The following is a 21,146-nucleotide window of genomic DNA, read 5'->3' on the forward strand; positions in this document are numbered from 1 at the left end:
AGAGAAGGTGAGGGGGAGAGAGAGAAGGGGGGAGAGAGAGGGGGGAGAGAGAGAGAGAAGGGGGGGGGAGAGAGAAGGGGGGAGAGAGAGAGGGGGGAGAGAGAGAGGGGGGAGAGAGAGAGGGGAGAGAGAGAGAAGGGGGGAGAGAGAGAAGGGGAGAGAGAGAGAAGGGGAGAGAGAGAGAGAAGGGGGGAGAGAGAGAAGGGGGGAGAGAGAGAAGGGGGGAGAGAGAGAAGGGGGGAGAGAGAGAAGGGGGAGAGAGAGAAGGGGAGAGAGAGAGAAGGGGAGAGAGAGAGAAGGGGAGAGAGAGAGATGGGGGAAGAGACGTGGGAAAGGGAGAGGGGAGGAAGGGCGAGGGGAGGAAGGGCGAGTGGAGGAAGGGAGAGGGGAGGAAGGGAGAGGTGGGAAAGGGAGAGGTGGGAAAGGGAGAGAAAGACACAGGAGAGCAAAATGAAAGAACTCCCATTTCAACAGAGCCGTTTCCCACCCCTCTCCCCCCTTCCCATCCAATCCCAAACCTCATCACAACCGATAAAGAGTTGCCTGTGACATGTCAGCTGCTGTAGTGTAATGAGTGTGGGGAATTTGTATATCTGTTGCATTGCAAGTTTATTGCAGTAATGTTATTGAAACAACTTAGGTTGCGGTGTTCAGATCATGGGCGAAATTCTCTGGAAACGGCGCGATGTCCGCCGACTGGCGCCCAAAACGGCGCAAATCAGTCGGGCATCGCGCCGCCCCAAAGGTGCGGAATGCTGCGCATCTTTGGGGGCCGAGTCCCAACCTTAAGGGGCTAGGTCGGCGGCGGACGAATTTCCGTCCCGCCAGCTGGCGGAAAAGGCCTTTGGTGCCCCGCCAGCTGGCGCGGAAATGACATCTCCGGGCGGCGCATGCGCGGGAGCGTCAGCGGCCGCTCACGGCACCCCGCGCATGCGCTGTGGAGGGAGTCTCTTCCGCCTCCGCCATGGTGGAGACCGTGGCGGAGGCGGAAGGGAAAGAGTGCCCCCACGGCACAGGCCCGCCCGCGGATCGGTGGGCCCCGATCGCGGACCAGGCCACCGTGGGGGCACCCCCCGGGGCCAGATCGCCCCGAGCCCCCCGCCAGGACCCCGGAGCCCGCCCGCGCCGCCTTGTCCCGCCGGTAAGGTAGGTGGTTTAATTGACGCCGGCGGGACAGGCATTTTAGTGGCGGGACTTCGGCCCATTCGGGCCGGAGAATCGCGCGGGGGGGGGGGGGGGGGGCGCCAACCAGCGCGGCGCGATTCCCGCCCCCGCCGAATATCCGGTGGTGGAGAATTCGGCAACCGGCGGGGGCGGGATTCACGCCAGACCCCGGCGATTCTCCGACCCGGCGGGGGGGGTGGGAGAATCTCGCCCCCTATGTCTGCTAAAACTGTAAATAACGGGTTAACAGCTGGACAGGCTGTGATGTCACTCAGGGGAGGGTCTGGGTCTGTTTTTAGTTTCGTTTTCAGCCCTGCCCCGGGTCTGCTGCATTTTGTTTCATTGTTAGAGGTTCTGCTCCGGGTTCAGAAAGGGGGTGTGTTTGTCAGACTGACTTCTGAAAGCTTCTCTGCCAGGTCATTGTGAATAAACGTGGAAGCCACTGAGTGTTAATTACATCAATGAGTGATATCTGACCGGAGTGCGCGTGGATTTGACGGAATCGAACGTTTAGAAGTGGATGGGAAAGTCGGCTCAAAGACCTTTCTTTCTTTCTTAAGAACTCGTTAACTGTTCCATCGAGAAAGCTTTCTTTCCCTTACATGTCAATGGGGTAAATTCTGGGTCAATGACCAAGTTTGTTTTAAGCATTAAAACCTCCCTCGGTGTCGGGAAGCTGTCCGGGGCAGGGTCCCCTGTCGTCACAGTTTGCAAACTGAAAAATGGTTGGGGTCCCGGCCGGTTTCCGGGAACTGCTACAGTCGGAACGTTGGGATGACCGGATAATCTTGTGACGGTGGTTGAAGGGGTAAATAGTGAGCAGGACACAGGTCATGGGGGTGGAGAGCGGAGTGGGGTGGGGGGGCTAAATTGGGTATGACAAAGTAATGGGTCGAATGGCCTCTGTTGCAGCTATACAATTGGACGATGATGCTGAGAGGCTGTTCCCCCTTGTGGGAGGGTCTGGGACCAGAGGGCAGAATCTCAGAGTGAGGGGGGGGTCGCCCATTTCAGACAGAGACGAGGAGGAATTTCTTCTCTCAGAGGGGAGTGAATCTGTGGAATTCTTTACCGCAGAGAGGTGTAGAGGCCGGGTGGTTAAGTATGTTCAAGGCCGAGATAGATTGTTAATCAGCGAGGGGGTCGAGGGTTATGGAGATACGGCGGGAAAGTGGAGTTGAGGATTGTCACATCAGATCAGTCGCGGTCTCATCATGTGGTAGAGCAGACTAAGTGGGCCCAATGGCCTACTTGTCCTTCTGCGTCGTATAGTCTAGAAATTGCATAAATAAAACATCAGCTGGCATAACAGAATGGTCAGGAGATGCCAGAGGGTTGTAGAGACTGGAGGAGGTTAGAGAGACAGGAGGAGGTTACAGAGATAGGGAGGGGGTGTACGGGCTGGAGGAGGTTACAGAGATAGGGAGGGGGTGTAGGGGCTGGAGGAGGTTACAGAGATAGGGAGGGGGTGTAGGGGCTGGAGGAGGTTACAGAGATAGGGAGGGGGTGTACGGGCTGGAGGAGGTTACAGAGATAGGGAGGGGGTGTAGGGGCTGGAGGAGGTTACAGAGATAGGGAGGGGGTGTAGGGGCTGGAGGAGGTTACAGAGATAGGGAGGGTTGTAGGGGGCTGGAGGAGGTTACAAAGACAGGGAGGGCTGTAGGGGCTGGAGATTACAGAGATATGGAGGATTGTCAAGGATGGAGGCGGTGACAGATAGGGAGGGAGTGTAGGAGCTGGAGGAGGTTTCAGAGATAGGGAGGGTTGTAGGGGCTGGTTTCGGTTACAGAGATAGGGAGGATTGTCGGTGCTGGAGGAGGTTACAGAGATAGGGAGGGCTGTGGGAGTTGGAGGAGGTTTCAGAGATAGGGAGGGTTGTAGGGGCTGGGGGAGGTTACAGAGATAGGGAGGGTTGTTGGGGCTCGAGGAGGTTACAGAGATAGGGACGTTGTAGGGGCTGGAGGAGGTTACAGAGATAGGGAGGGTCGTAGGGGCTGGAGGAGGCTACAAAGAAAGGGAGGGTTATAGGGGCTGGAGGAGGTTACAGAGATAGGGACATTGTCGGGGCTGGAGGGGTTTACAGAGATAGGGAGGGTTGTAGGGTCTGGAAGAGGTTACAGAGTTAGGGAGGGTTCTAGGGGCTGGAGGAGGTTACAGAGATAAGGAGAGATGTTGGGCCTGAAGGAGGTTACAAAGATAGGGAGGGTTGTAGGGGGCTGGAGTAGGTTACAGATATAGGAAGGGACTGGAGGAGGTTAGAGAGATAGGGAGGGACTGGAGGAGGTTACAAAGATAGGGAGGGTTGTAGGGGGCTGGAGGACGGTACACAGTTAGGGAAAGTTGTACAGACTGGAGGAGGTTACAGAGATAGGGAAGGTTGTAGGGGCTGGAGGAGGTCACAGAGATAGGGAGGGTTGTAGGGGCTGGTTTCGGTTACAGAGATGGGGAGGATTGTAGAGACTGGAGGAGGTTAGAGATAGGGATGGTTGTAGGGGCTGGTTTCGGTTACAGAGACAGAGAGGATTGTCGGTGCTGGAGGAGGTTACAGAGATAGGGAGGGGTGTTGGGCCTGAAGGAGGTTACAAAGATAGGGAGGGTTGTAGGGGGCTGGAGGAGGTTACAGAGATCGGGAGGGCTGTAGGGGCTGGAGATTACAGAGGTATGGAGGGTTGCCAAGGCTGGAGGCAGTGACAGATAGGGAGGGGGTGTAGGGTCTGGTGGAGGTTTCAGAGATAGGGAGGGCTGTAGGGGCTGGGGGAGGTTACAGAGATAGGGAGGGTTGTAGGGGCTCGAGGAGGTTGCAGAGATAGGGACGTTGTCGGGGCTGGAGGGTGTTACAGAGATGGGAGTATTGTAGTGTCTGGAAGAGGTTACAGAGATAGGGATGTTGTCGGGGCTGGAGGGGGTTACAGAGATGGGAGGATTGTAACGTCTGGAAGAGGTTACAGAGTTAGGGAGGGTTGTGGGGGCTGGAGGATGGTGCAGAGATAGGAAGGGTTCTAGGGGCTGGAGGAGGTTACAGAGATAGAGAGGGTTGTCGTGGCTGGGGGAGGATACAGAGATAGGGAGGTTGTAGGGGCTGGAGGAGGTTACTGAGATAGGGAGGGATGTAGGGGCTGGAGGACGTTACAGAGATAGGGAGGGTTGTAGGGGGCTGGAGGATGTTGCAGAGATAGGGAGGGTTGGCGTGGCTGGGGGAGGGTACAGAGATAGGGAGGTTGTAGGGGCTGGAGGAGGGTACAGAGATAAGGAGGGTTGTCGGGGCTGGAGGAGGTTACAGAGATAGGGAGGGTTGTAGGGGCTGGAGGATGTTGCAGAGATAGGGAGGGTTGGCGTGGCTGGAGGAGGGTACAGAGATAGGGAGGTTGTAGGGGCTGGAGGAGGGTACAGAGATAAGGAGGGTTGTCGGGGCTGGATGTTAAGTAATGGGTTAAGAGATATTGCAATTAGTTGTCTCATTTATGTTAAGTATCCATTAATTGACACTGATATGGAAAGGGGCTTCAGGTTGTCTCTGTCAGGTGATGTGTTGTTCAGAGTTTTGTGCAGAGGCTGTGGAAGTGAAATAAATGGTGTTTGGTGATAAGGAACAAGAACTTTTGCTCTTCATTTCACAGCAATTAAAATGTCTAACACTGGAGGAGGTTACAGAGATAGGGAGGGGTGTTGGGCCTGAAGGAGGTTACAAAGATCGGGAGGGTTGTAGGGGGCTGGAGGAGGTTACAGAGATAGGGAGGGTTATAGGGGGCTGGAGGAGGTTACAGAGATATGGAGGGTTGTAGGGGCTGGAGGAGGTTACAGAGATAGTGAGGGTAGTAGTGGCTGGAGGAGGTGACAGAGATAGGGAGGGTTATAGGGGGCTGGAGGAGGTTACAGAGATAGGGAGGGTAGTAGTGGCTGGAGGAGGTTACAGAGATAGGGAGGGTAGTAGTGGCTGGAGGAGGTGACAGAGATAGGGAGGGTTGTGGGGGCTGGAGGAGGTGACAGAGATAGGGAGGGTTGTGGGGGCTGGAGGAGGTGACAGAGATAGGGAGGGTTGTCAGGCTGGAGGAGGTGACAGAGATAGGGAGGGTTGTCAGGCTGGAGGAGGTGACAGAGATAGGGAGGGTTGTCAGGCTGGAGGAGGTGACAGAGATAGGGAGGGTTGTCGGGCTGGAGGAGGTGACAGAGATAGCGAGGGTTGTAGGGGCTGGAGGAGGTTACAGAGATAGTGAGGGTTGTCGGGGCTGGAGGCGGTTACAGAGATAGGGAGGATTGTCGGGGCGAGGGGTGGTTACAGAGATAGGGAGGGTGGTCGGGGCGAGGGGTGGTTACAGAGATAGGGAGGGATGTCGGGGCTAGGGGTGGTTACAGAGATAGGGAGGGTTGTCGGGGCGAGGGGTGGTTACAGAGATAGGGAAGGTTGTCGGGGCGAGGGGTGGTAACAGAGATAGGGAGGGTTGTTGGGGCTGGAGGAGGTTACAGAGATGGGGAGGATTGTTGGGGCTGGAGGAGGTTGCGGAGATGGGGAGGGTTGTTGGGGCTGGAGGAGGTTACAGAGATAGGGAGGATTGTTGGGGCTGGAGGAGGTTACAAAGATAGGGAGAGTTGTCGGGGCTGGAGGAGGTTGCGGAGATGGGGAGGATTGTTGGGGCTGGAGGAGGTTACAGAGATAGGGAGGATTGTTGGGGCTGGAGGAGGTTGCGGAGATGGGGAGGGTTGTTGGGGCTGGAGGAGGTTACAGAGAAAGGGAGGGTTGTTGGGGCTGGAGGAGGTTACAGAGATAGGGAGGATTGTTGAGGCTGGAGGAGGTTACAGAGACAGGGAGGGTTGTTGGGGCTGGAGGAGGTTACAGAGATAGGGAGGATTGTTGAGGCTGGAGGAGGTTGCGGAGATGGGGAGGATTGTTGGGGCTGGAGGAGGTTACAGAGGTAGGGAGGATTGTTGAGGCTGGAGGAGGTTACAGAGATAGGGAGGATTGTTGGGGCTGGAGGAGGTTGCGGAGATGGGGAGGATTGTTGGGGCTGGAGGAGGTTACAGAGATAGGGAGGGTTGTAGGGGCTGGAGGAGGTTACAGAGATAGGGAGGATTGCTAAGGCTGGAGGAGGTTACAGAGATAGGGAGGGTGATCGGGGTGAGGGGTGGTTACAGAGATAGGGAGGGTTGTCGGGGCTGGAGGAGGTTACAGAGATAGGGAGGGTGGTCGGGGCGAGGGGTGGTTACAGAGATAGGGAGGGATGTAGGGGCTGGAGGAGGTTACAGAGATAGGGAGGGTTGTCGGGGCTGGAGGAGGTTACAGAGATAGGGAGGATTGTTGGGGCTGGAGGAGGTTACAGAGATAGGGAGGATTGTTGGGGCTGGAGGAGGTTGCGGAGATGGGGAGGGTGGTCGGGGCTGGAGGAGGTTACAGAGATAGGGAGGGTGGTCGGGGCGAGGGGTGGTTACAGAGATAGGGAGGGTGGTCGGGGCGAGAGGTGGTTACAGAGATAGGGAGGGTTGTTGGGGCTGGAGGAGGTTGCGGAGATAGGGAGGATTGTTGGGGCTGGAGGAGGTTACAGAGATAGGGAGGATTGTTGGGGCTGGAGGAGGTTACAGAGATAGGGAGGATTGTTGGGGCTGGAGGAGGTTACAGAGATAGGGAGGGTGGTCGGGGCTAGGGGTGGTTACAGAGATAGGGAGGGGGTGTAGGGGCTGGAGGAGGTTACAGAGATAGGGAGGATTGTTGGGGCTGGAGGAGGTTACAGAGATAGGGAGGGTTGTAGGGGGCTGGAGGAGGTTACAGAGATAGGGAGGATTGTTGGGGCTGGAGGAGGTTGCGGAGATGGGGAGGATTGTTGGGGCTGGAGGAGGTTACAGAGATAGGGAGGATTGTTGGGGCTGGAGGAGGTTACAGAGATAGGGAGGGTGGTCGGGGCGAGAGGTGGTTACAGAGATAGGGAGGGTGGTCGGGGCTAGGGGTGGTTACAGAGATAGGGAGGGGGTATACGGGCAGGAGGAGGTTACAGAGATAGGGAGGGGGTATAGGGGCTGGAGGAGGTTACAGAGATAGGGAGGGGGTGTACGGGCTGGAGGAGGTTACAGAGATAGGGAGGGGGTGTAGGGGCTGGAGTAGGTTACAGAGATAGGGAGGGGGTGTACGGGCTGGAGGAGGTTACAGAGATAGGGAGGGTTGTAGGGGGCTGGAGGAGGTTACAAAGACAGGGAGGGCTGTAGGGGCTGGAGATTACAGAGATATGGAGGGTTGTCAAGGATGGAGGCGGTGACAGAGAGGGAGGGAGTGTAGGAGCTGGAGGAGGTTTCAGAGATAGGGATGGTTGTCGGGGCTGGAGGAGGTTGCGGAGATGGGGAGGATTGTCGGGGCTGGAGGAGGTTACAGAGATAGGGAGGATTGTTGAGGCTGGAGGAGGTTACAGAGATAGGGAGGATTGTTGGGGCTGGAGGAGGTTACAGAGATAGGGAGGGTTGTCGGGGCTGGAGGAGGTTACAGAGATAGGAAGGGACTGGAGGAGGTTAGAGAGATAGGGAGGGACTGGAGGAGGTTACAGAGATAGGGAGGATTGTTGAGGCTGGAGGAGGTTACAGAGACAGGGAGGGTTGTTGGGGCTGGAGGAGGTTGCGGAGATGGGGAGGATTGTTGGGGCTGGAGGAGGTTACAGAGATAGGGAGGGTTGTCGGGGCTGGAGGAGGTTACAGAGACAGGGAGGATTGTTGGGGCTGGAGGAGGTTACAGAGATAGGGAGGATTGTTGAGGCTGGAGGAGGTTACAGAGATAGGGAGGATTGTTGGGGCTGGAGGAGGTTGCGGAGATGGGGAGGATTGTTGGGGCTGGAGGAGGTTACAGAGATAGGGAGGGTTGTAGGGGCTGGAGGAGGTTACAGAGATAGGGAGGATTGTTGAGGCTGGAGGAGGTTACAGAGATAGGGATGGTTGTCGGGGCTGGAGGAGGTTGCGGAGATGGGGAGGATTGTCGGGGCTGGAGGAGGTTACAGAGATAGGGAGGGGGTGTACGGGCTGGAGGAGGTTACAGAGATAGGGAGGGTTGTAGGGGGCTGGAGGAGGTTACAAAGACAGGGAGGGCTGTAGGGGCTGGAGATTACAGAGATATGGAGGGTTGTCAAGGATGGAGGCGGTGACAGAGAGGGAGGGAGTGTAGGAGCTGGAGGCGGTTTCAGAGATAGGGATGGTTGTCGGGGCTGGAGGAGGTTGCGGAGATGGGTGGATTGTCGGGGCTGGAGGAGGTTACAGAGATAGGGAGGATTGTTGAGGCTGGAGGAGGTTACAGAGATAGGGAGGATTGTTGGGGCTGGAGGAGGTTACAGAGATAGGGAGGGTTGTCGGGGCGAGGGGTGGTTACAGAGATAGGGAAGGTTGTCGGGGCAGGAGAAAGTTGCGGAGATGGGGAAGATTGTTGGGGCTGGAGGAGGTTACAGAGATAGGGAGGATTGTTGGGGCTGGAGGAGGTTGCGGAGATGGGGAGGATTGTTGGGGCTGGAGGAGGTTACAGAGATAGGGAGGGTTGTCGGGGCTGGAGGCGGTTACAGAGATAGGGAGGATTGTTGGGGCTGGAGGAGGTTACAGAGATAGGGAGGGTGGTCGGGGTGAGGGGTGGTCGGGGTGAGGGGTGGTTACAGAGATAGGGAGGGTGGTCGGGGCTAGGGGTGGTTACAGAGATAGGGAGGGTTGTCGGGGCTGGAGGAGGTTACAGAGATAGGGAGGGATGTAGGGGCTGGAGGAGGTTACAGAGATAGGGAGGGTTGTCGGGGCTGGAGGAGGTTACAGAGATAGGGAGGGTTGTCGGGGTGAGGGGTGGTTACAGAGATAGGGAGGGTGGTCGGGGCTAGGGGTGGTTACAGAGATAGGGAGGGTTGTCGGGGCTGGAGGAGGTTACAGAGATAGGGAGGATTGTTGGGGCTGGAGGAGGTTACAGAGATAGGGAGGATTGTTGGGGCTGGAGGAGGTTACAGAGATAGGGAGGGTGGTCGGGGCGAGGGGTGGTTACAGAGATAGGGAGGGATGTAGGGGCTGGAGGAGGTTACAGAGATAGCGAGGGTTGTTGGGGCTGGAGGAGGTTGCGGAGATGGGGAGGATTGTTGGGGCTGGAGGAGGTTACAGAGATAGGGAGGGTTGTCGGGGCTGGGGGAGGATACAGAGATAGGGAGGTTGTAGGGGCTGGAGGAGGTTACTGAGATAGGGAGGGATGTAGGGGCTGGAGGACGTTACAGAGATAGGGAGGGTTGTAGGGGGCTGGAGGATGTTGCAGAGATAGGGAGGGTTGGCGTGGCTGGGGGAGGGTACAGAGATAGGGAGGTTGTAGGGGCTGGAGGAGGGTACAGAGATAAGGAGGGTTGTCGGGGCTGGATGTTAAGTAATGGGTTAAGAGATATTGCAATTAGTTGTCTCATTTATGTTAAGTATCCATTAATTGACACTGATATGGAAAGGGGCTTCAGATTGTCTCTGTCAGGTGATGTGTTGTTAAGAGTTTTGTGCAGAGGCTGTGGAAGTGAAATAAATGGTGTTTGGTGATAAGGAACAAGAACTTTTGCTCTTCATTTCACAGCAATTAAAATGTCTAACACTGGAGGAGGTGACAGAGATAGGGAGTGGTGTTGGGCCTGAAGGAGGTTACAAAGATAGGGAGGGTTGTAGGGCTGAAGGAGGTTACAAAGATAGGGACGGTTGGAGGAGGTTACAGAGATAGGGAGGGGTGTTGGGCCTGAAGGAGGTTACAAAGATCGGGAGGGTTGTAGGGGGCTGGAGGAGGTTACAGAGATAGGGAGGGTAGTAGTGGCTGGAGGAGGTTACAGAGATAGGGAGGGTAGTAGTGGCTGGAGGAGGTGACAGAGATAGGGAGGGTTGTCGGGCTGGAGGAGGTGACAGAGATAGGGAGGGTTGTAGGGGCTGGAGGAGGTTACAGAGATAGTGAGGGTTGTCGGGGCTGGAGGCGGTTACAGAGATAGGGAGGATTGTCGGGGCGAGGGGTGGTTACAGAGATAGGGAGGGTGGTCGGGGCGAGGGGTGGTTACAGAGATAGGGAGGGATGTCGGGGCTAGGGGTGGTTACAGAGATAGGGAGGGTTGTCGGGGCGAGGGGTGGTTACAGAGATAGGGAAGGTTGTCGGGGCGAGGGGTGGTAACAGAGATAGGGAGGGTTGTTGGGGCTGGAGGAGGTTACAGAGATGGGGAGGATTGTTGGGGCTGGAGGAGGTTGCGGAGATGGGGAGGGTTGTTGGGGCTGGAGGAGGTTACAGAGATAGGGAGGATTGTTGGGGCTGGAGGAGGTTACAAAGATAGGGAGAGTTGTCGGGGCTGGAGGAGGTTGCGGAGATGGGGAGGATTGTTGGGGCTGGAGGAGGTTACAGAGATAGGGAGGATTGTTGGGGCTGGAGGAGGTTGCGGAGATGGGGAGGGTTGTTGGGGCTGGAGGAGGTTACAGAGAAAGGGAGGGTTGTTGGGGCTGGAGGAGATTACAGAGATAGGGAGGATTGTTGAGGCTGGAGGAGGTTACAGAGACAGGGAGGGTTGTTGGGGCTGGAGGAGGTTACAGAGATAGGGAGGATTGTTGAGGCTGGAGGAGGTTGCGGAGATGGGGAGGATTGTTGGGGCTGGAGGAGGTTACAGAGGTAGGGAGGATTGTTGAGGCTGGAGGAGGTTACAGAGATAGGGAGGATTGTTGGGGCTGGAGGAGGTTACGGAGATGGGGAGGATTGTTGGGGCTGGAGGAGGTTACAGAGATAGGGAGGGTTGTAGGGGCTGGAGGAGGTTACAGAGATAGGGAGGATTGCTAAGGCTGGAGGAGGTTACAGAGATAGGGAGGGTGATCGGGGTGAGGGGTGGTTACAGAGATAGGGAGGGTTGTCGGGGCTGGAGGAGGTTACAGAGATAGGGAGGGTGGTCGGGGCGAGGGGTGGTTACAGAGATAGGGAGGGATGTAGGGGCTGGAGGAGGTTACAGAGATAGGGAGGGTTGTCGGGGCTGGAGGAGGTTACAGAGATAGGGAGGATTGTTGGGGCTGGAGGAGGTTACAGAGATAGGGAGGATTGTTGGGGCTGGAGGAGGTTGCGGAGATGGGGAGGATTGTTGGGGCTGGAGGAGGTTACAGAGATAGGGAGGGTTGGAGGGGCTGGAGGAGGTTACAGAGATAGCGAGGGTTGTTGGGGCTGGAGAAGTTTACAGAGATAGGGAGGGTGGTCGGGGTGAGGGGTGGTTACAGAGATAGGGAGGGATGTAGGGGCTGGAGGAGGTTACAGAGATAGGGAGGGTTGTTGGGGCTGGAGGAGGTTACAGAGATAGGGAGGGTGGTCGGGGCGAGGGGTGGTTACAGAGATAGGGAGGGATGTAGGGGCTGGAGGAGGTTACAGAGATAGGGAGGGTTGTCGGGGCTGGAGGAGGTTACAGAGATAGGGAGGGTGGTCGGGGCGAGGGGTGGTTACAGAGATAGGGAGGGTGGTCGGGGCGAGAGGTGGTTACAGAGATAGGGAGGGTTGTTGGGGCTGGAGGAGGTTGCGGAGATAGGGAGGATTGTTGGGGCTGGAGGAGGTTACAGAGATAGGGAGGATTGTTGGGGCTGGAGGAGGTTACAGAGATAGGGAGGATTGTTGGGGCTGGAGGAGGTTACAGAGATAGGGAGGGTGGTCGGGGCTAGGTGTGGTTACAGAGATAGGGAGGGGGTGTAGGGGCTGGAGGAGGTTACAGAGATAGGGAGGATTGTTGGGGCTGGAGGAGGTTACAGAGATAGGGAGGGTTGTAGGGGGCTGGAGGAGGTTACAGAGATAGGGAGGATTGTTGGGGCTGGAGGAGGTTGCGGAGATGGGGAGGATTGTTGGGGCTGGAGGAGGTTACAGAGATAGGGAGGATTGTTGGGGCTGGAGGAGGTTACAGAGATAGGGAGGGTGGTCGGGGCGAGAGGTGGTTACAGAGATAGGGAGGGTGGTCGGGGCTAGGGGTGGTTACAGAGATAGGGAGGGGGTATACGGGCAGGAGGAGGTTACAGAGAAAGGGAGGGGGTATAGGGGCTGGAGGAGGTTACAGAGAGAGGGAGGGGGTGTACGGGCTGGAGGAGGTTACAGAGATAGGGAGGGGGTGTAGGGGCTGGAGGAGGTTACAGAGATAGGGAGGGGGTGTACGGGCTGGAGGAGGTTACAGAGATAGGGAGGGTTGTAGGGGGCTGGAGGAGGTTACAAAGACAGGGAGGGCTGTAGGGGCTGGAGATTACAGAGATATGGAGGGTTGTCAAGGATGGAGGCGGTGACAGAGAGGGAGGGAGTGTAGGAGCTGGAGGAGGTTTCAGAGATAGGGATGGTTGTCGGGGCTGGAGGAGGTTGCGGAGATGGGGAGGATTGTCGGGGCTGGAGGAGGTTACAGAGATAGGGAGGATTGTTGAGGCTGGAGGAGGTTACAGAGATAGGGAGGATTGTTGGGGCTGGAGGAGGTTACAGAGATAGGGAGGGTTGTCGGGGCTGGAGGAGGTTACAGAGATAGGAAGGGACTGGAGGAGGTTAGAGAGATAGGGAGGGACTGGAGGAGGTTACAGAGATAGGGAGGATTGTTGAGGCTGGAGGAGGTTACAGAGACAGGGAGGGTTGTTGGGGCTGGAGGAGGTTGCGGAGATGGGGAGGATTGTTGGGGCTGGAGGAGGTTACAGAGATAGGGAGGGTTGTCGGGGCTGGAGGAGGTTACAGAGACAGGGAGGATTGTTGGGGCTGGAGGAGGTTACAGAGATAGGGAGGATTGTTGAGGCTGGAGGAGGTTACAGAGATAGGGAGGATTGTTGGGGCTGGAGGAGGTTGCGGAGATGGGGAGGATTGTTGGGGCTGGAGGAGGTTACAGAGATAGGGAGGGTTGTAGGGGCTGGAGGAGGTTACAGAGATAGGGAGGATTGTTGAGGCTGGAGGAGGTTACAGAGATAGGGATGGTTGTCGGGGCTGGAGGAGGTTGCGGAGATGGGGAGGATTGTCGGGGCTGGAGGAGGTTACAGAGATAGGGAGGGGGTGTACGGGCTGGAGGAGGTTACAGAGATAGGGAGGGTTGTAGGGGGCTGGAGGAGGTTACAAAGACAGGGAGGGCTGTAGGGGCTGGAGATTACAGAGATATGGAGGGTTGTCAAGGATGGAGGCGGTGACAGAGAGGGAGGGAGTGTAGGAGCTGGAGGCGGTTTCAGAGATAGGGATGGTTGTCGGGGCTGGAGGAGGTTGCGGAGATGGGGAGGATTGTCGGGGCTGGAGGAGGTTACAGAGATAGGGAGGATTGTTGAGGCTGGAGGAGGTTACAGAGATAGGGAGGATTGTTGGGGCTGGAGGAGGTTACAGAGATAGGGAGGGTTGTCGGGGCGAGGGGTGGTTACAGAGATAGGGAAGGTTGTCGGGGCTGGAGAAAGTTGCGGAGATGGGGAAGATTGTTGGGGCTGGAGGAGGTTACAGAGATAGGGAGGATTGTTGGGGCTGGAGGAGGTTGCGGAGATGGGGAGGATTGTTGGGGCTGGAGGAGGTTACAGAGATAGGGAGGGTTGTCGGGGCTGGAGGCGGTTACAGAGATAGGGAGGATTGTTGGGGCTGGAGGAGGTTACAGAGATAGGGAGGGTGGTCGGGGTGAGGGGTGGTCGGGGTGAGGGGTGGTTACAGAGATAGGGAGGGTGGTCGGGGCTAGGGGTGGTTACAGAGATAGGGAGGGTTGTCGGGGCTGGAGGAGGTTACAGAGATAGGGAGGGATGTAGGGGCTGGAGGAGGTTACAGAGATAGGGAGGGTTGTCGGGGCTGGAGGAGGTTACAGAGATAGGGAGGGTTGTCGGGGTGAGGGGTGGTTACAGAGATAGGGAGGGTGGTCGGGGCTAGGGGTGGTTACAGAGATAGGGAGGGTTGTCGGGGCTAGAGGAGGTTACAGAGATAGGGAGGATTGTTGGGGCTGGAGGAGGTTACAGAGATAGGGAGGATTGTTGGGGCTGGAGGAGGTTACAGAGATAGGGAGGGTGGTCGGGGCGAGGGGTGGTTACAGAGATAGGGAGGATTGTTGGGGCTGGAGGAGGTTACAGAGATAGGGAGGATTGTTGGGGCTGGAGGAGGTTACAGAGATAGGGAGGATTGTTGGGGCTGGAGGAGGTTACAGAGATGGGGAGGATTGTTGGGGCTGGAGGAGGTTACAGAGATAGGGAGGATTGTTGGGGCTGGAGGAGGTAACAGAGATGGGGAGGGTTGTTGGGGCTGGAGGAGGTTACAGAGATGGGGAGGGTTGTCGGGGCTGGAGGAGGTTACAGAGATAGGGAGGGTTGTCGGGGCGAGGGGTGGTAACAGAGATAGGGAGGGTTGTTGGGGCTGGAGGAGGTTACAGAGATGGGGAGGATTGTTGGGGCTGGAGGAGGTTGCGGAGATGGGGAGGGTTGTTGGGGCTGGAGGAGGTTACAGAGATGGGGAGGATTGTTGGGGCTGGAGGAGGTTGTGGAGATGGGGAGGATTGTTGGGGCTGGAGGAGGTTACATTGATAGGGAGGGTTGTCGGGGCTGGAGGAGGTTACAGGGATAGGGAGGATTGTTGGGGCTGGAGGAGGTTACAGAGATAGGGAGGATTGTTGAGGCTGGAGGAGGTTACAGAGATAGGGAGGATTGTTGGGGCTGGAGGAGGTTACAGAGATAGGGAGGGTGGTCGGGGCGAGGGGTGGTTACAGAGATAGGGAGGGTTGTCGGGGCTGGAGGAGGTTACAGAGATAGGGAGGATTGTTGGGGCTGGAGGAGGTTACAGAGATAGGGAGGATTGTTGGGGCTGGAGGAGGTTGCGGAGATGGGGAGGATTGTTGGGGCTGGAGGAGGTTACATTGATAGGGAGGATTGTTGGGGCTGGAGGAGGTTACAGAGATAGGGAGGGTTGTCGGGGCTGGAGGAGGTTACAGAGATAGGGAGGGTTGTTGGGGCTGGAGGAGTTTACAGAGATAGGGAGGGTGGTCGGGGCGAGGGGTGGTTACAGAGATAGGGAGGGATGCTGGGGCTGGAGGAGGTTACAGAGATAGGGAGGGTGGTCGGGAAGAGGGGTGGTTACAGAGATAAGGAGGGATGTAGGGGCTGGAGGAGGTTACAGAGATAGGGAGGATTGTTGGGGCTGGAGGAGGTTACAGAGATAGGGAGGGTTGTTAGGGCTGGAGGAGTTTACAGAGATAGGGAGGGTGGTCGGGGCAAGGGGTGGTTACAGAGATAGGGAGGGTGGTCGGGGCGAGGGGTGGTTACAGAGATAGGGAGGGATGCTGGGGCTGGAGGAGGTTACAGAGTTTCGGGTGACTGCATTGATGAGAGCCAGGGAGCAGTGATGTGTCTGTGGGAGGGGAGCGGGGAGACATGGGGCAATTAACCGCAGCCTCTAATGTGGGCACAGGGCCAGCGCGGTGGGGGTGGGTTTGTGGGGCGGTGGGGGTGGGTTTGTGGGGCGGTGGGGGTGGGTTTGTGGGGCGGTGGGGGTGGGTTTGTGGGGCGGTGGGGGTGGGTTTGTGGGGCGGTGGGGGTGGGTTTGTGGGGCGGTGGGGGTGGGGTTTGTGGGGCGGTGGGGGTGGGGTTTGTTGGTGGGGTTTGTTGGGGGGGGTGTTTGTTGGGGGGGGTTTGTTGGGGGGGGTTTGTTGGGGGGGGTTTGTTGGGGGGGAGGTTTGTTGGGGGGGGGTTTGTTGGGGGGGGTTTGTTGGGGGGGGGTTGTTGGGGGGGTGTTTGTTGGGGGGGGGGGGTTTGTTGGGGGGGGGGTTTGTTGGGGGGGGGGTTTGTTGGGGGGGGGTTTGTTGGGGGGGGGTTTGTTGGGGGGGGGTTTGTTGGGGGGGGGGTTTGTTGGGGGGGGGGTTTGTTGGGGGGGGGTTTGTTGGGGGGGGGGTTTGTTGGGGGGGGGGTTTGTTGGGGGGGGGTTTGTTGGGGGGGGGTTTGTTGGGGGGGGGTGTTTGTTGCGGGGGGGTTTGTTGCGGGGGGGTTTGTTGGGGGGGTTTGTTGGGGGGGGGGTTTGTTGGGGGGGGGGTTTGTTGGGGGGGGGTTTGTTGGGGGGGGGGGTTTGTTGGGGGGGGGGTTTGTTGGGGGGGGGGTTTGTTGGGGGGCTGGGGGTGGGGGTGGAGGTGGAAACCAGAATGCCAGGATTGTAGGGAAGGTGAAGTCCCGGATGGCAGGTGCCGATCCGGAGAGAGGCGGACATACCTGGGTGAGATAGCGGATCTGACTGGAGAGTTCCATTTCGACACGCTGGACGGAGGCGGTGAACTGCAGGGCGTGGCGGTCGAGTGTCCGCTCCGCGGGCTTCTCTTTGGACATTTCCAAGATGGCACTGGCTAAGAATCAAAAACGAGAGAGAGAGAGAGAGAGAGAGGGAGGGAGGATTGGCTTAGAGCGAGAGCCCTCCCAAGGTGCAGGACGCCCCCATGTTACCAGTCGAAGGCTATTTGCTACAGTCTCTGTCTTAAGGGTGCCGAGGACTAAATGCCAGCACAGAGGGACAAGTAATTCAAGAGGAAAACAAAACGTGGGCCTTAATTGCAACGGTTGATGGCCTATTAAAGGGAAGTCTTTGCTACAACTGTACAAGGCATTGGTCAGACCACACTGGGAGTGCCGTGTACAGTTGTGAGTCTCCTTACTCAAGGAGGGACATATTTAATAGAGTCATCGAGGTCTGCAGCACAGAAATGGCCCTTCGGCCCATCGAGTCTGTGCTAGTCATAATTTTACCCACCTCAATCATGTCCCCCCTCAGTCTTCTCTGCTCCAAGGAAAACAACCCCAGTCTATCCAATCTCTCTTTGTAGCTAAAACTCTCCCAGGTAACATCCTGGTAAATCTCCTGAACCCTCTCCAGTGCGATCACGCCCCTCTTATGTGGATTCCAGAACTGCTCACAATACTCTAGCTGCGGCCGAACCAACATTTTATACAGTTCCAGCATAACCTTCCTGCTCTTAAACTCTGTGCCTCAGCCAATAAAGGCAAGTATACCACACGCCTTCTTAACCACTGTATCCACCCGCCCTGCTACCTTTCGGGACGGGTGTACATGCACACCCAGGTCCCTCTGATCCTCGGTGCTTCCCAGGATTCTAACGTTTATCCTGTATTCCCTTGCCTTGTTTGTCCTGCCCAAGTGCATCACCTCACACTTATCCGGATTGAACTGCATTTGCCACTGATCAGCCCATCTGACCAGCCCGTCTATATCCTCCTGAAATCTGAGGCTATCCTCACTATTTACCAACTCGCCAATTTTCATATCATCCGCAAACTTACTGATCAACCCTCCCACATTCATGTCTAAATCATTTATATCATAGAATCATAGAATTTACAGTGCAGAAGGAGGCCATTCGGCCCGTCGAGTCTGCACCGGCTCTTGGAAAGAGCACCCTACCCAAGGTCAACACCTCCACCCTATCCCCATAACCCAGTAACCCCACCCAACACTAAGGGAAATTTTGGACACGAAGGGCAATTTATCACGGCCAATCCACCTAACCTGCACATCTTTGGATATAAACCACAAACAGCAAGGGACCCCGACACTGATCCCTGCGAGACCCCACTGGACACAGGCTCCAGTCAGAAAAACACCCCTGGACCATCACCCTCTGCTTCCTGCCACTCAGCCAATTCTGGATCCAATTTGCCAAATTTCCTTGGATGCCGTGGGCTCTGACCTTCGCCGTCAGCCTCCCATGTGGCACCTTATCCAAAGCCTTGCTGAAGTCCAGGTAGACTACGTCAAATGCATTGCCCTCATCTACACTCCTGGTCACCTCTTCAAAAAACTCAATCGAGTTGCTCAGACATGACCTCCCCTGAACAAAACCACGCTGACTGTTCGTGATTAACCCCTGCCTCTCCAAATGCAGATTAATTCCGTCTCTCAGAATTGCTTCCAATAGTTTCCCCGCCGCTGAGGTTAGACTGACTGGCGTGAAGTTCCCTGGTTTATCCCTTCCTCCCTTCTTGAAGTTTGGAGAAGGTTCGTTGAGCTGATTCTTTGGACAAAGTGGTTCTCTATGGGGAAAGAGTAAACGGGTTGGGCCCACCCCTGGAATTTGGATCACTGTCTGTGCGGAGACTGCACATCCTCCCCGTGTGTGCGTGGGTTTCCTCCGGGTGCTCCGGTTTCCTCCCACAGCCCAAAGATGTGCCGGTTGGTGGGGTTACGGGGATAGGGAAGGGGGGAGTGGGCCTGGGTAGGGTGGGTCCTTTCGTAGGGTCGGTGCAGACTCGATGGACCGAATGGTTGAGGGTCGTCAGATTTTGGAGATTCTCTTTCTTTCCTCCCACATTCTCTCTCTTTCTTTCCTCCCACATTCTCTCTCTTTCTTTCCTCCCACATTCTCTCTCTTTCTTTCCTCCCACATTCTCTCTCTCTCTCTCTCTTTCTTCCCACCCACCCACTCTCTCTCTCTCTCTCTCTCTCTTTCCTCTTGGGCAGCACGGCAGCACAGTGGCTAGCACTGTTGCTTCACAGCTCCAGGGTCCCAGGTTCGATTCCCGGCTTGGGTCACTGTCTGTGCGGAGTCTGCACGTTCTCCCTGTGTCTGCGTGGGATTCCTCCGGGTGCTCCGGTTTCCCCCCACAGTCCAAAGATGTGCAGGTTAGGTAGATTGGTCATGATAAATTGCCCCTGGTGTCCAAAAAGGTTAGGAGGGGTTATTGGGTTACGGGGATAGGGTGGAAGTGAGGGCTTAAGTGGGTCGGTGCAGACTCGATGGGCCGAATGGCCTCCTTCTGCACTGTATGTTCTATGTTCTCTATGCTGTTCTCCTACATCATCCATCTCTCTCCCTCCCACCTATCTCTCTCGTTCCTCCCACATTCTCTCTCTCTCTCCCTTTCTTCCTACTTCAACCATCTCTCTCCCTCCCTTCCTCCCACACTCTCTCTCCCCCACACTTTCTTTTTCACTCCCACCCACTCTCTCTCTACCCCTCTTACCTCCCACATTCTCTCTCTTTCCTCCCACAAACATTCTCTCTCTTTCCTCTCATCTTCTCTCCCTCTTTCCTCCCCCCACATTCTCTCTGTCTCTCTCTTTGTCCTCCCACTCTCTCTCTCTTTTTCCGCCCACATCCACACTCTCCCTCCCAGCCACACTCTCTCTCCCTCTTTCCCCCACATTCTCTATTTCCTCCCACACAAACACATTCTCTCACTCTTTTCCCTCCCACCCACACACTCTCCCTCCCACCCACACACTCTCCCTCCCACCCACACACTCTCCCTCCCACCCACACACTCTCCCTCCCACCCACACACTCTCCCTCCCACCCACACACTCTCCCTCCCACCCACACTCTCTCTCCCTCCCACCCACACTCTCTCTCCCTCTTTCCCCCACATTCTCTCTTTCCTCCCACACAAACACATTCTCTCTCTCTTTCCTCCCACATCCACACGCTCCCTCCCACCCACACTCTCTCTCCCTCTTTCCCCCACATTCTCTCTCTTACCTCCCACACTCTCTCTCTCCCGCCCACACTCTCTCTCTCCCTCTTTCCGCCACATTCTCTCCCTTTCCTCCCACACTCTCCTCCCCTCTTTCCTCCCACATTCTCTCTCTCTTTTTCCTCCCACGCACACACACTCTCCCTCCCATCCACACTCTCTCCCTCTTTCCCCTACATTCTCTCTCTCTTTTTCCTCCCACACACACACTCTCCCTCCCATCCACACTCTCTCCCTCTTTCCCCTACATTCTCTCTCTTTCCTCCCACACTCTCCTCCCCTCTTTCCTCCCACATTATCTCTCTCTTTCCTCCCACACACACACATTCTCTCTCACTCCTCCCACACTCTCTCTCTCCTCCCACACTCTATCTCCTCTCACACACTCTCACTCCTCCCGCACTCTCTCTCTCCCACCTGCACTCTGCAGGATGATACCAATCTCCTTCTCGATCTCCTCCAGGTTCCGTAGCTTCTCGTTAGCCGGTCCGTAGGTGCCCATGGCGAGGGGCAGCAAGTGTTTCCCTGGGTTGCTGACTGGCTCTGCCTCACGGAATTGCTCCGGCTCCTCGCTCGACTCCGGATCAACACACAGAGAGACAAGGAGGCAGAAAGCGGAAAGAGCAGAAAGAGGGCAGAGAGAGAGAGGATCCAACAACAGCGCCGCACAGACAGAGAACCAGTCAGAATGGAACTGACAGCGAATGTAACCAATAGAAACAGTGTAACTGACAGGGGACTGTAACCAATAGAAACAGTGTAACTGACAGGGGAATGTAACCAATAGAAACAGTGTAACTGACAGGGGAATGTAACCAATAGAAACAGTGTAACTGACAGGGGAATGTAACCAATAGAAACAGTGTAACTGACAGGGGAATGTAACCAATAGAAACAGTGTAACTGACAGGGGAATGTAACCAATAGAAACAGTGTAACTGACAGGGGAATGTAACCAATAGAAACAGTGTAACTGACAGGGGAGTGTAACCAATAGAAACAGTGTAACTGACAGGAGAATGTAACCAATAGAAACAGTGTAACTGACAGGAGAATGTAACCAATAGAAACAGTGTAACTGGCAGGAGAATGTAACCAATAGAAACAGTGTAACTGGCAAGGGAGTGTAACCAATAGAAAGAGTGTAACTGACAGGGGAATGTAACCAATGGAAACAGTGTAACTGACAGGGGAATGTAACCAATAGAAACAGTGTAACTGACAGGCAAATGTAACCAATAGAAACAGTGTAACTGACAGGCGAATGTAACCAATAGAAACAGTGTAACTGACAGGGGAGTGTAACCAATAGAAACAGTGTAACTGACAGGGGAGTGTAACCAATAGAAACAGTGTAACTGACAGGAGAATGTAACCAATAGAAACAGTGTAACTGACAGGCGAATGTAACCAATAGAAACAGTGTAACTGACAGGGGAATGTAACCAATAGAAACAGTGTAACTGACAGGGGAATGTAACCAATAGAAACAGTGTAACTGACAGGGGAATGTAACCAATAGAAACAGTGTAACTGACAGGGGAATGTAACCAATAGAAACAGTGTAACTGACAGGGGAATGTAACCAA

The 21,146-nt window shown here is 55.9% G+C and overlaps 1 protein-coding gene across 1 annotated transcript in view; it reads right to left on the reverse strand.

Moving 5' to 3' along the window:
• Positions 1-20,238, reverse strand: part of med11 (mediator complex subunit 11) — a 23,651-nt gene extending 3,413 nt beyond the window's left edge. Inside the window, exons 1-2 of the mRNA XM_072493357.1 lie at positions 19,975-20,238; positions 16,288-16,418 (exon numbers count right to left, since the gene is read on the reverse strand). Of these exons, the coding sequence (XP_072349458.1) occupies positions 16,288-16,418; positions 19,975-20,059 (216 nt within the window). The 5' untranslated portion in view covers positions 20,060-20,238. The remainder of the gene's footprint in view (positions 1-16,287; positions 16,419-19,974) is intronic.
• Between the last annotated feature and the right edge of the window lie 908 nt (positions 20,239-21,146).

The sequence above is a fragment of the Scyliorhinus torazame genome, chromosome 31, assembly GCF_047496885.1.
Source record: "Scyliorhinus torazame isolate Kashiwa2021f chromosome 31, sScyTor2.1, whole genome shotgun sequence".
Classification (NCBI taxonomy): Eukaryota; Metazoa; Chordata; class Chondrichthyes; order Carcharhiniformes; family Scyliorhinidae; genus Scyliorhinus; species Scyliorhinus torazame.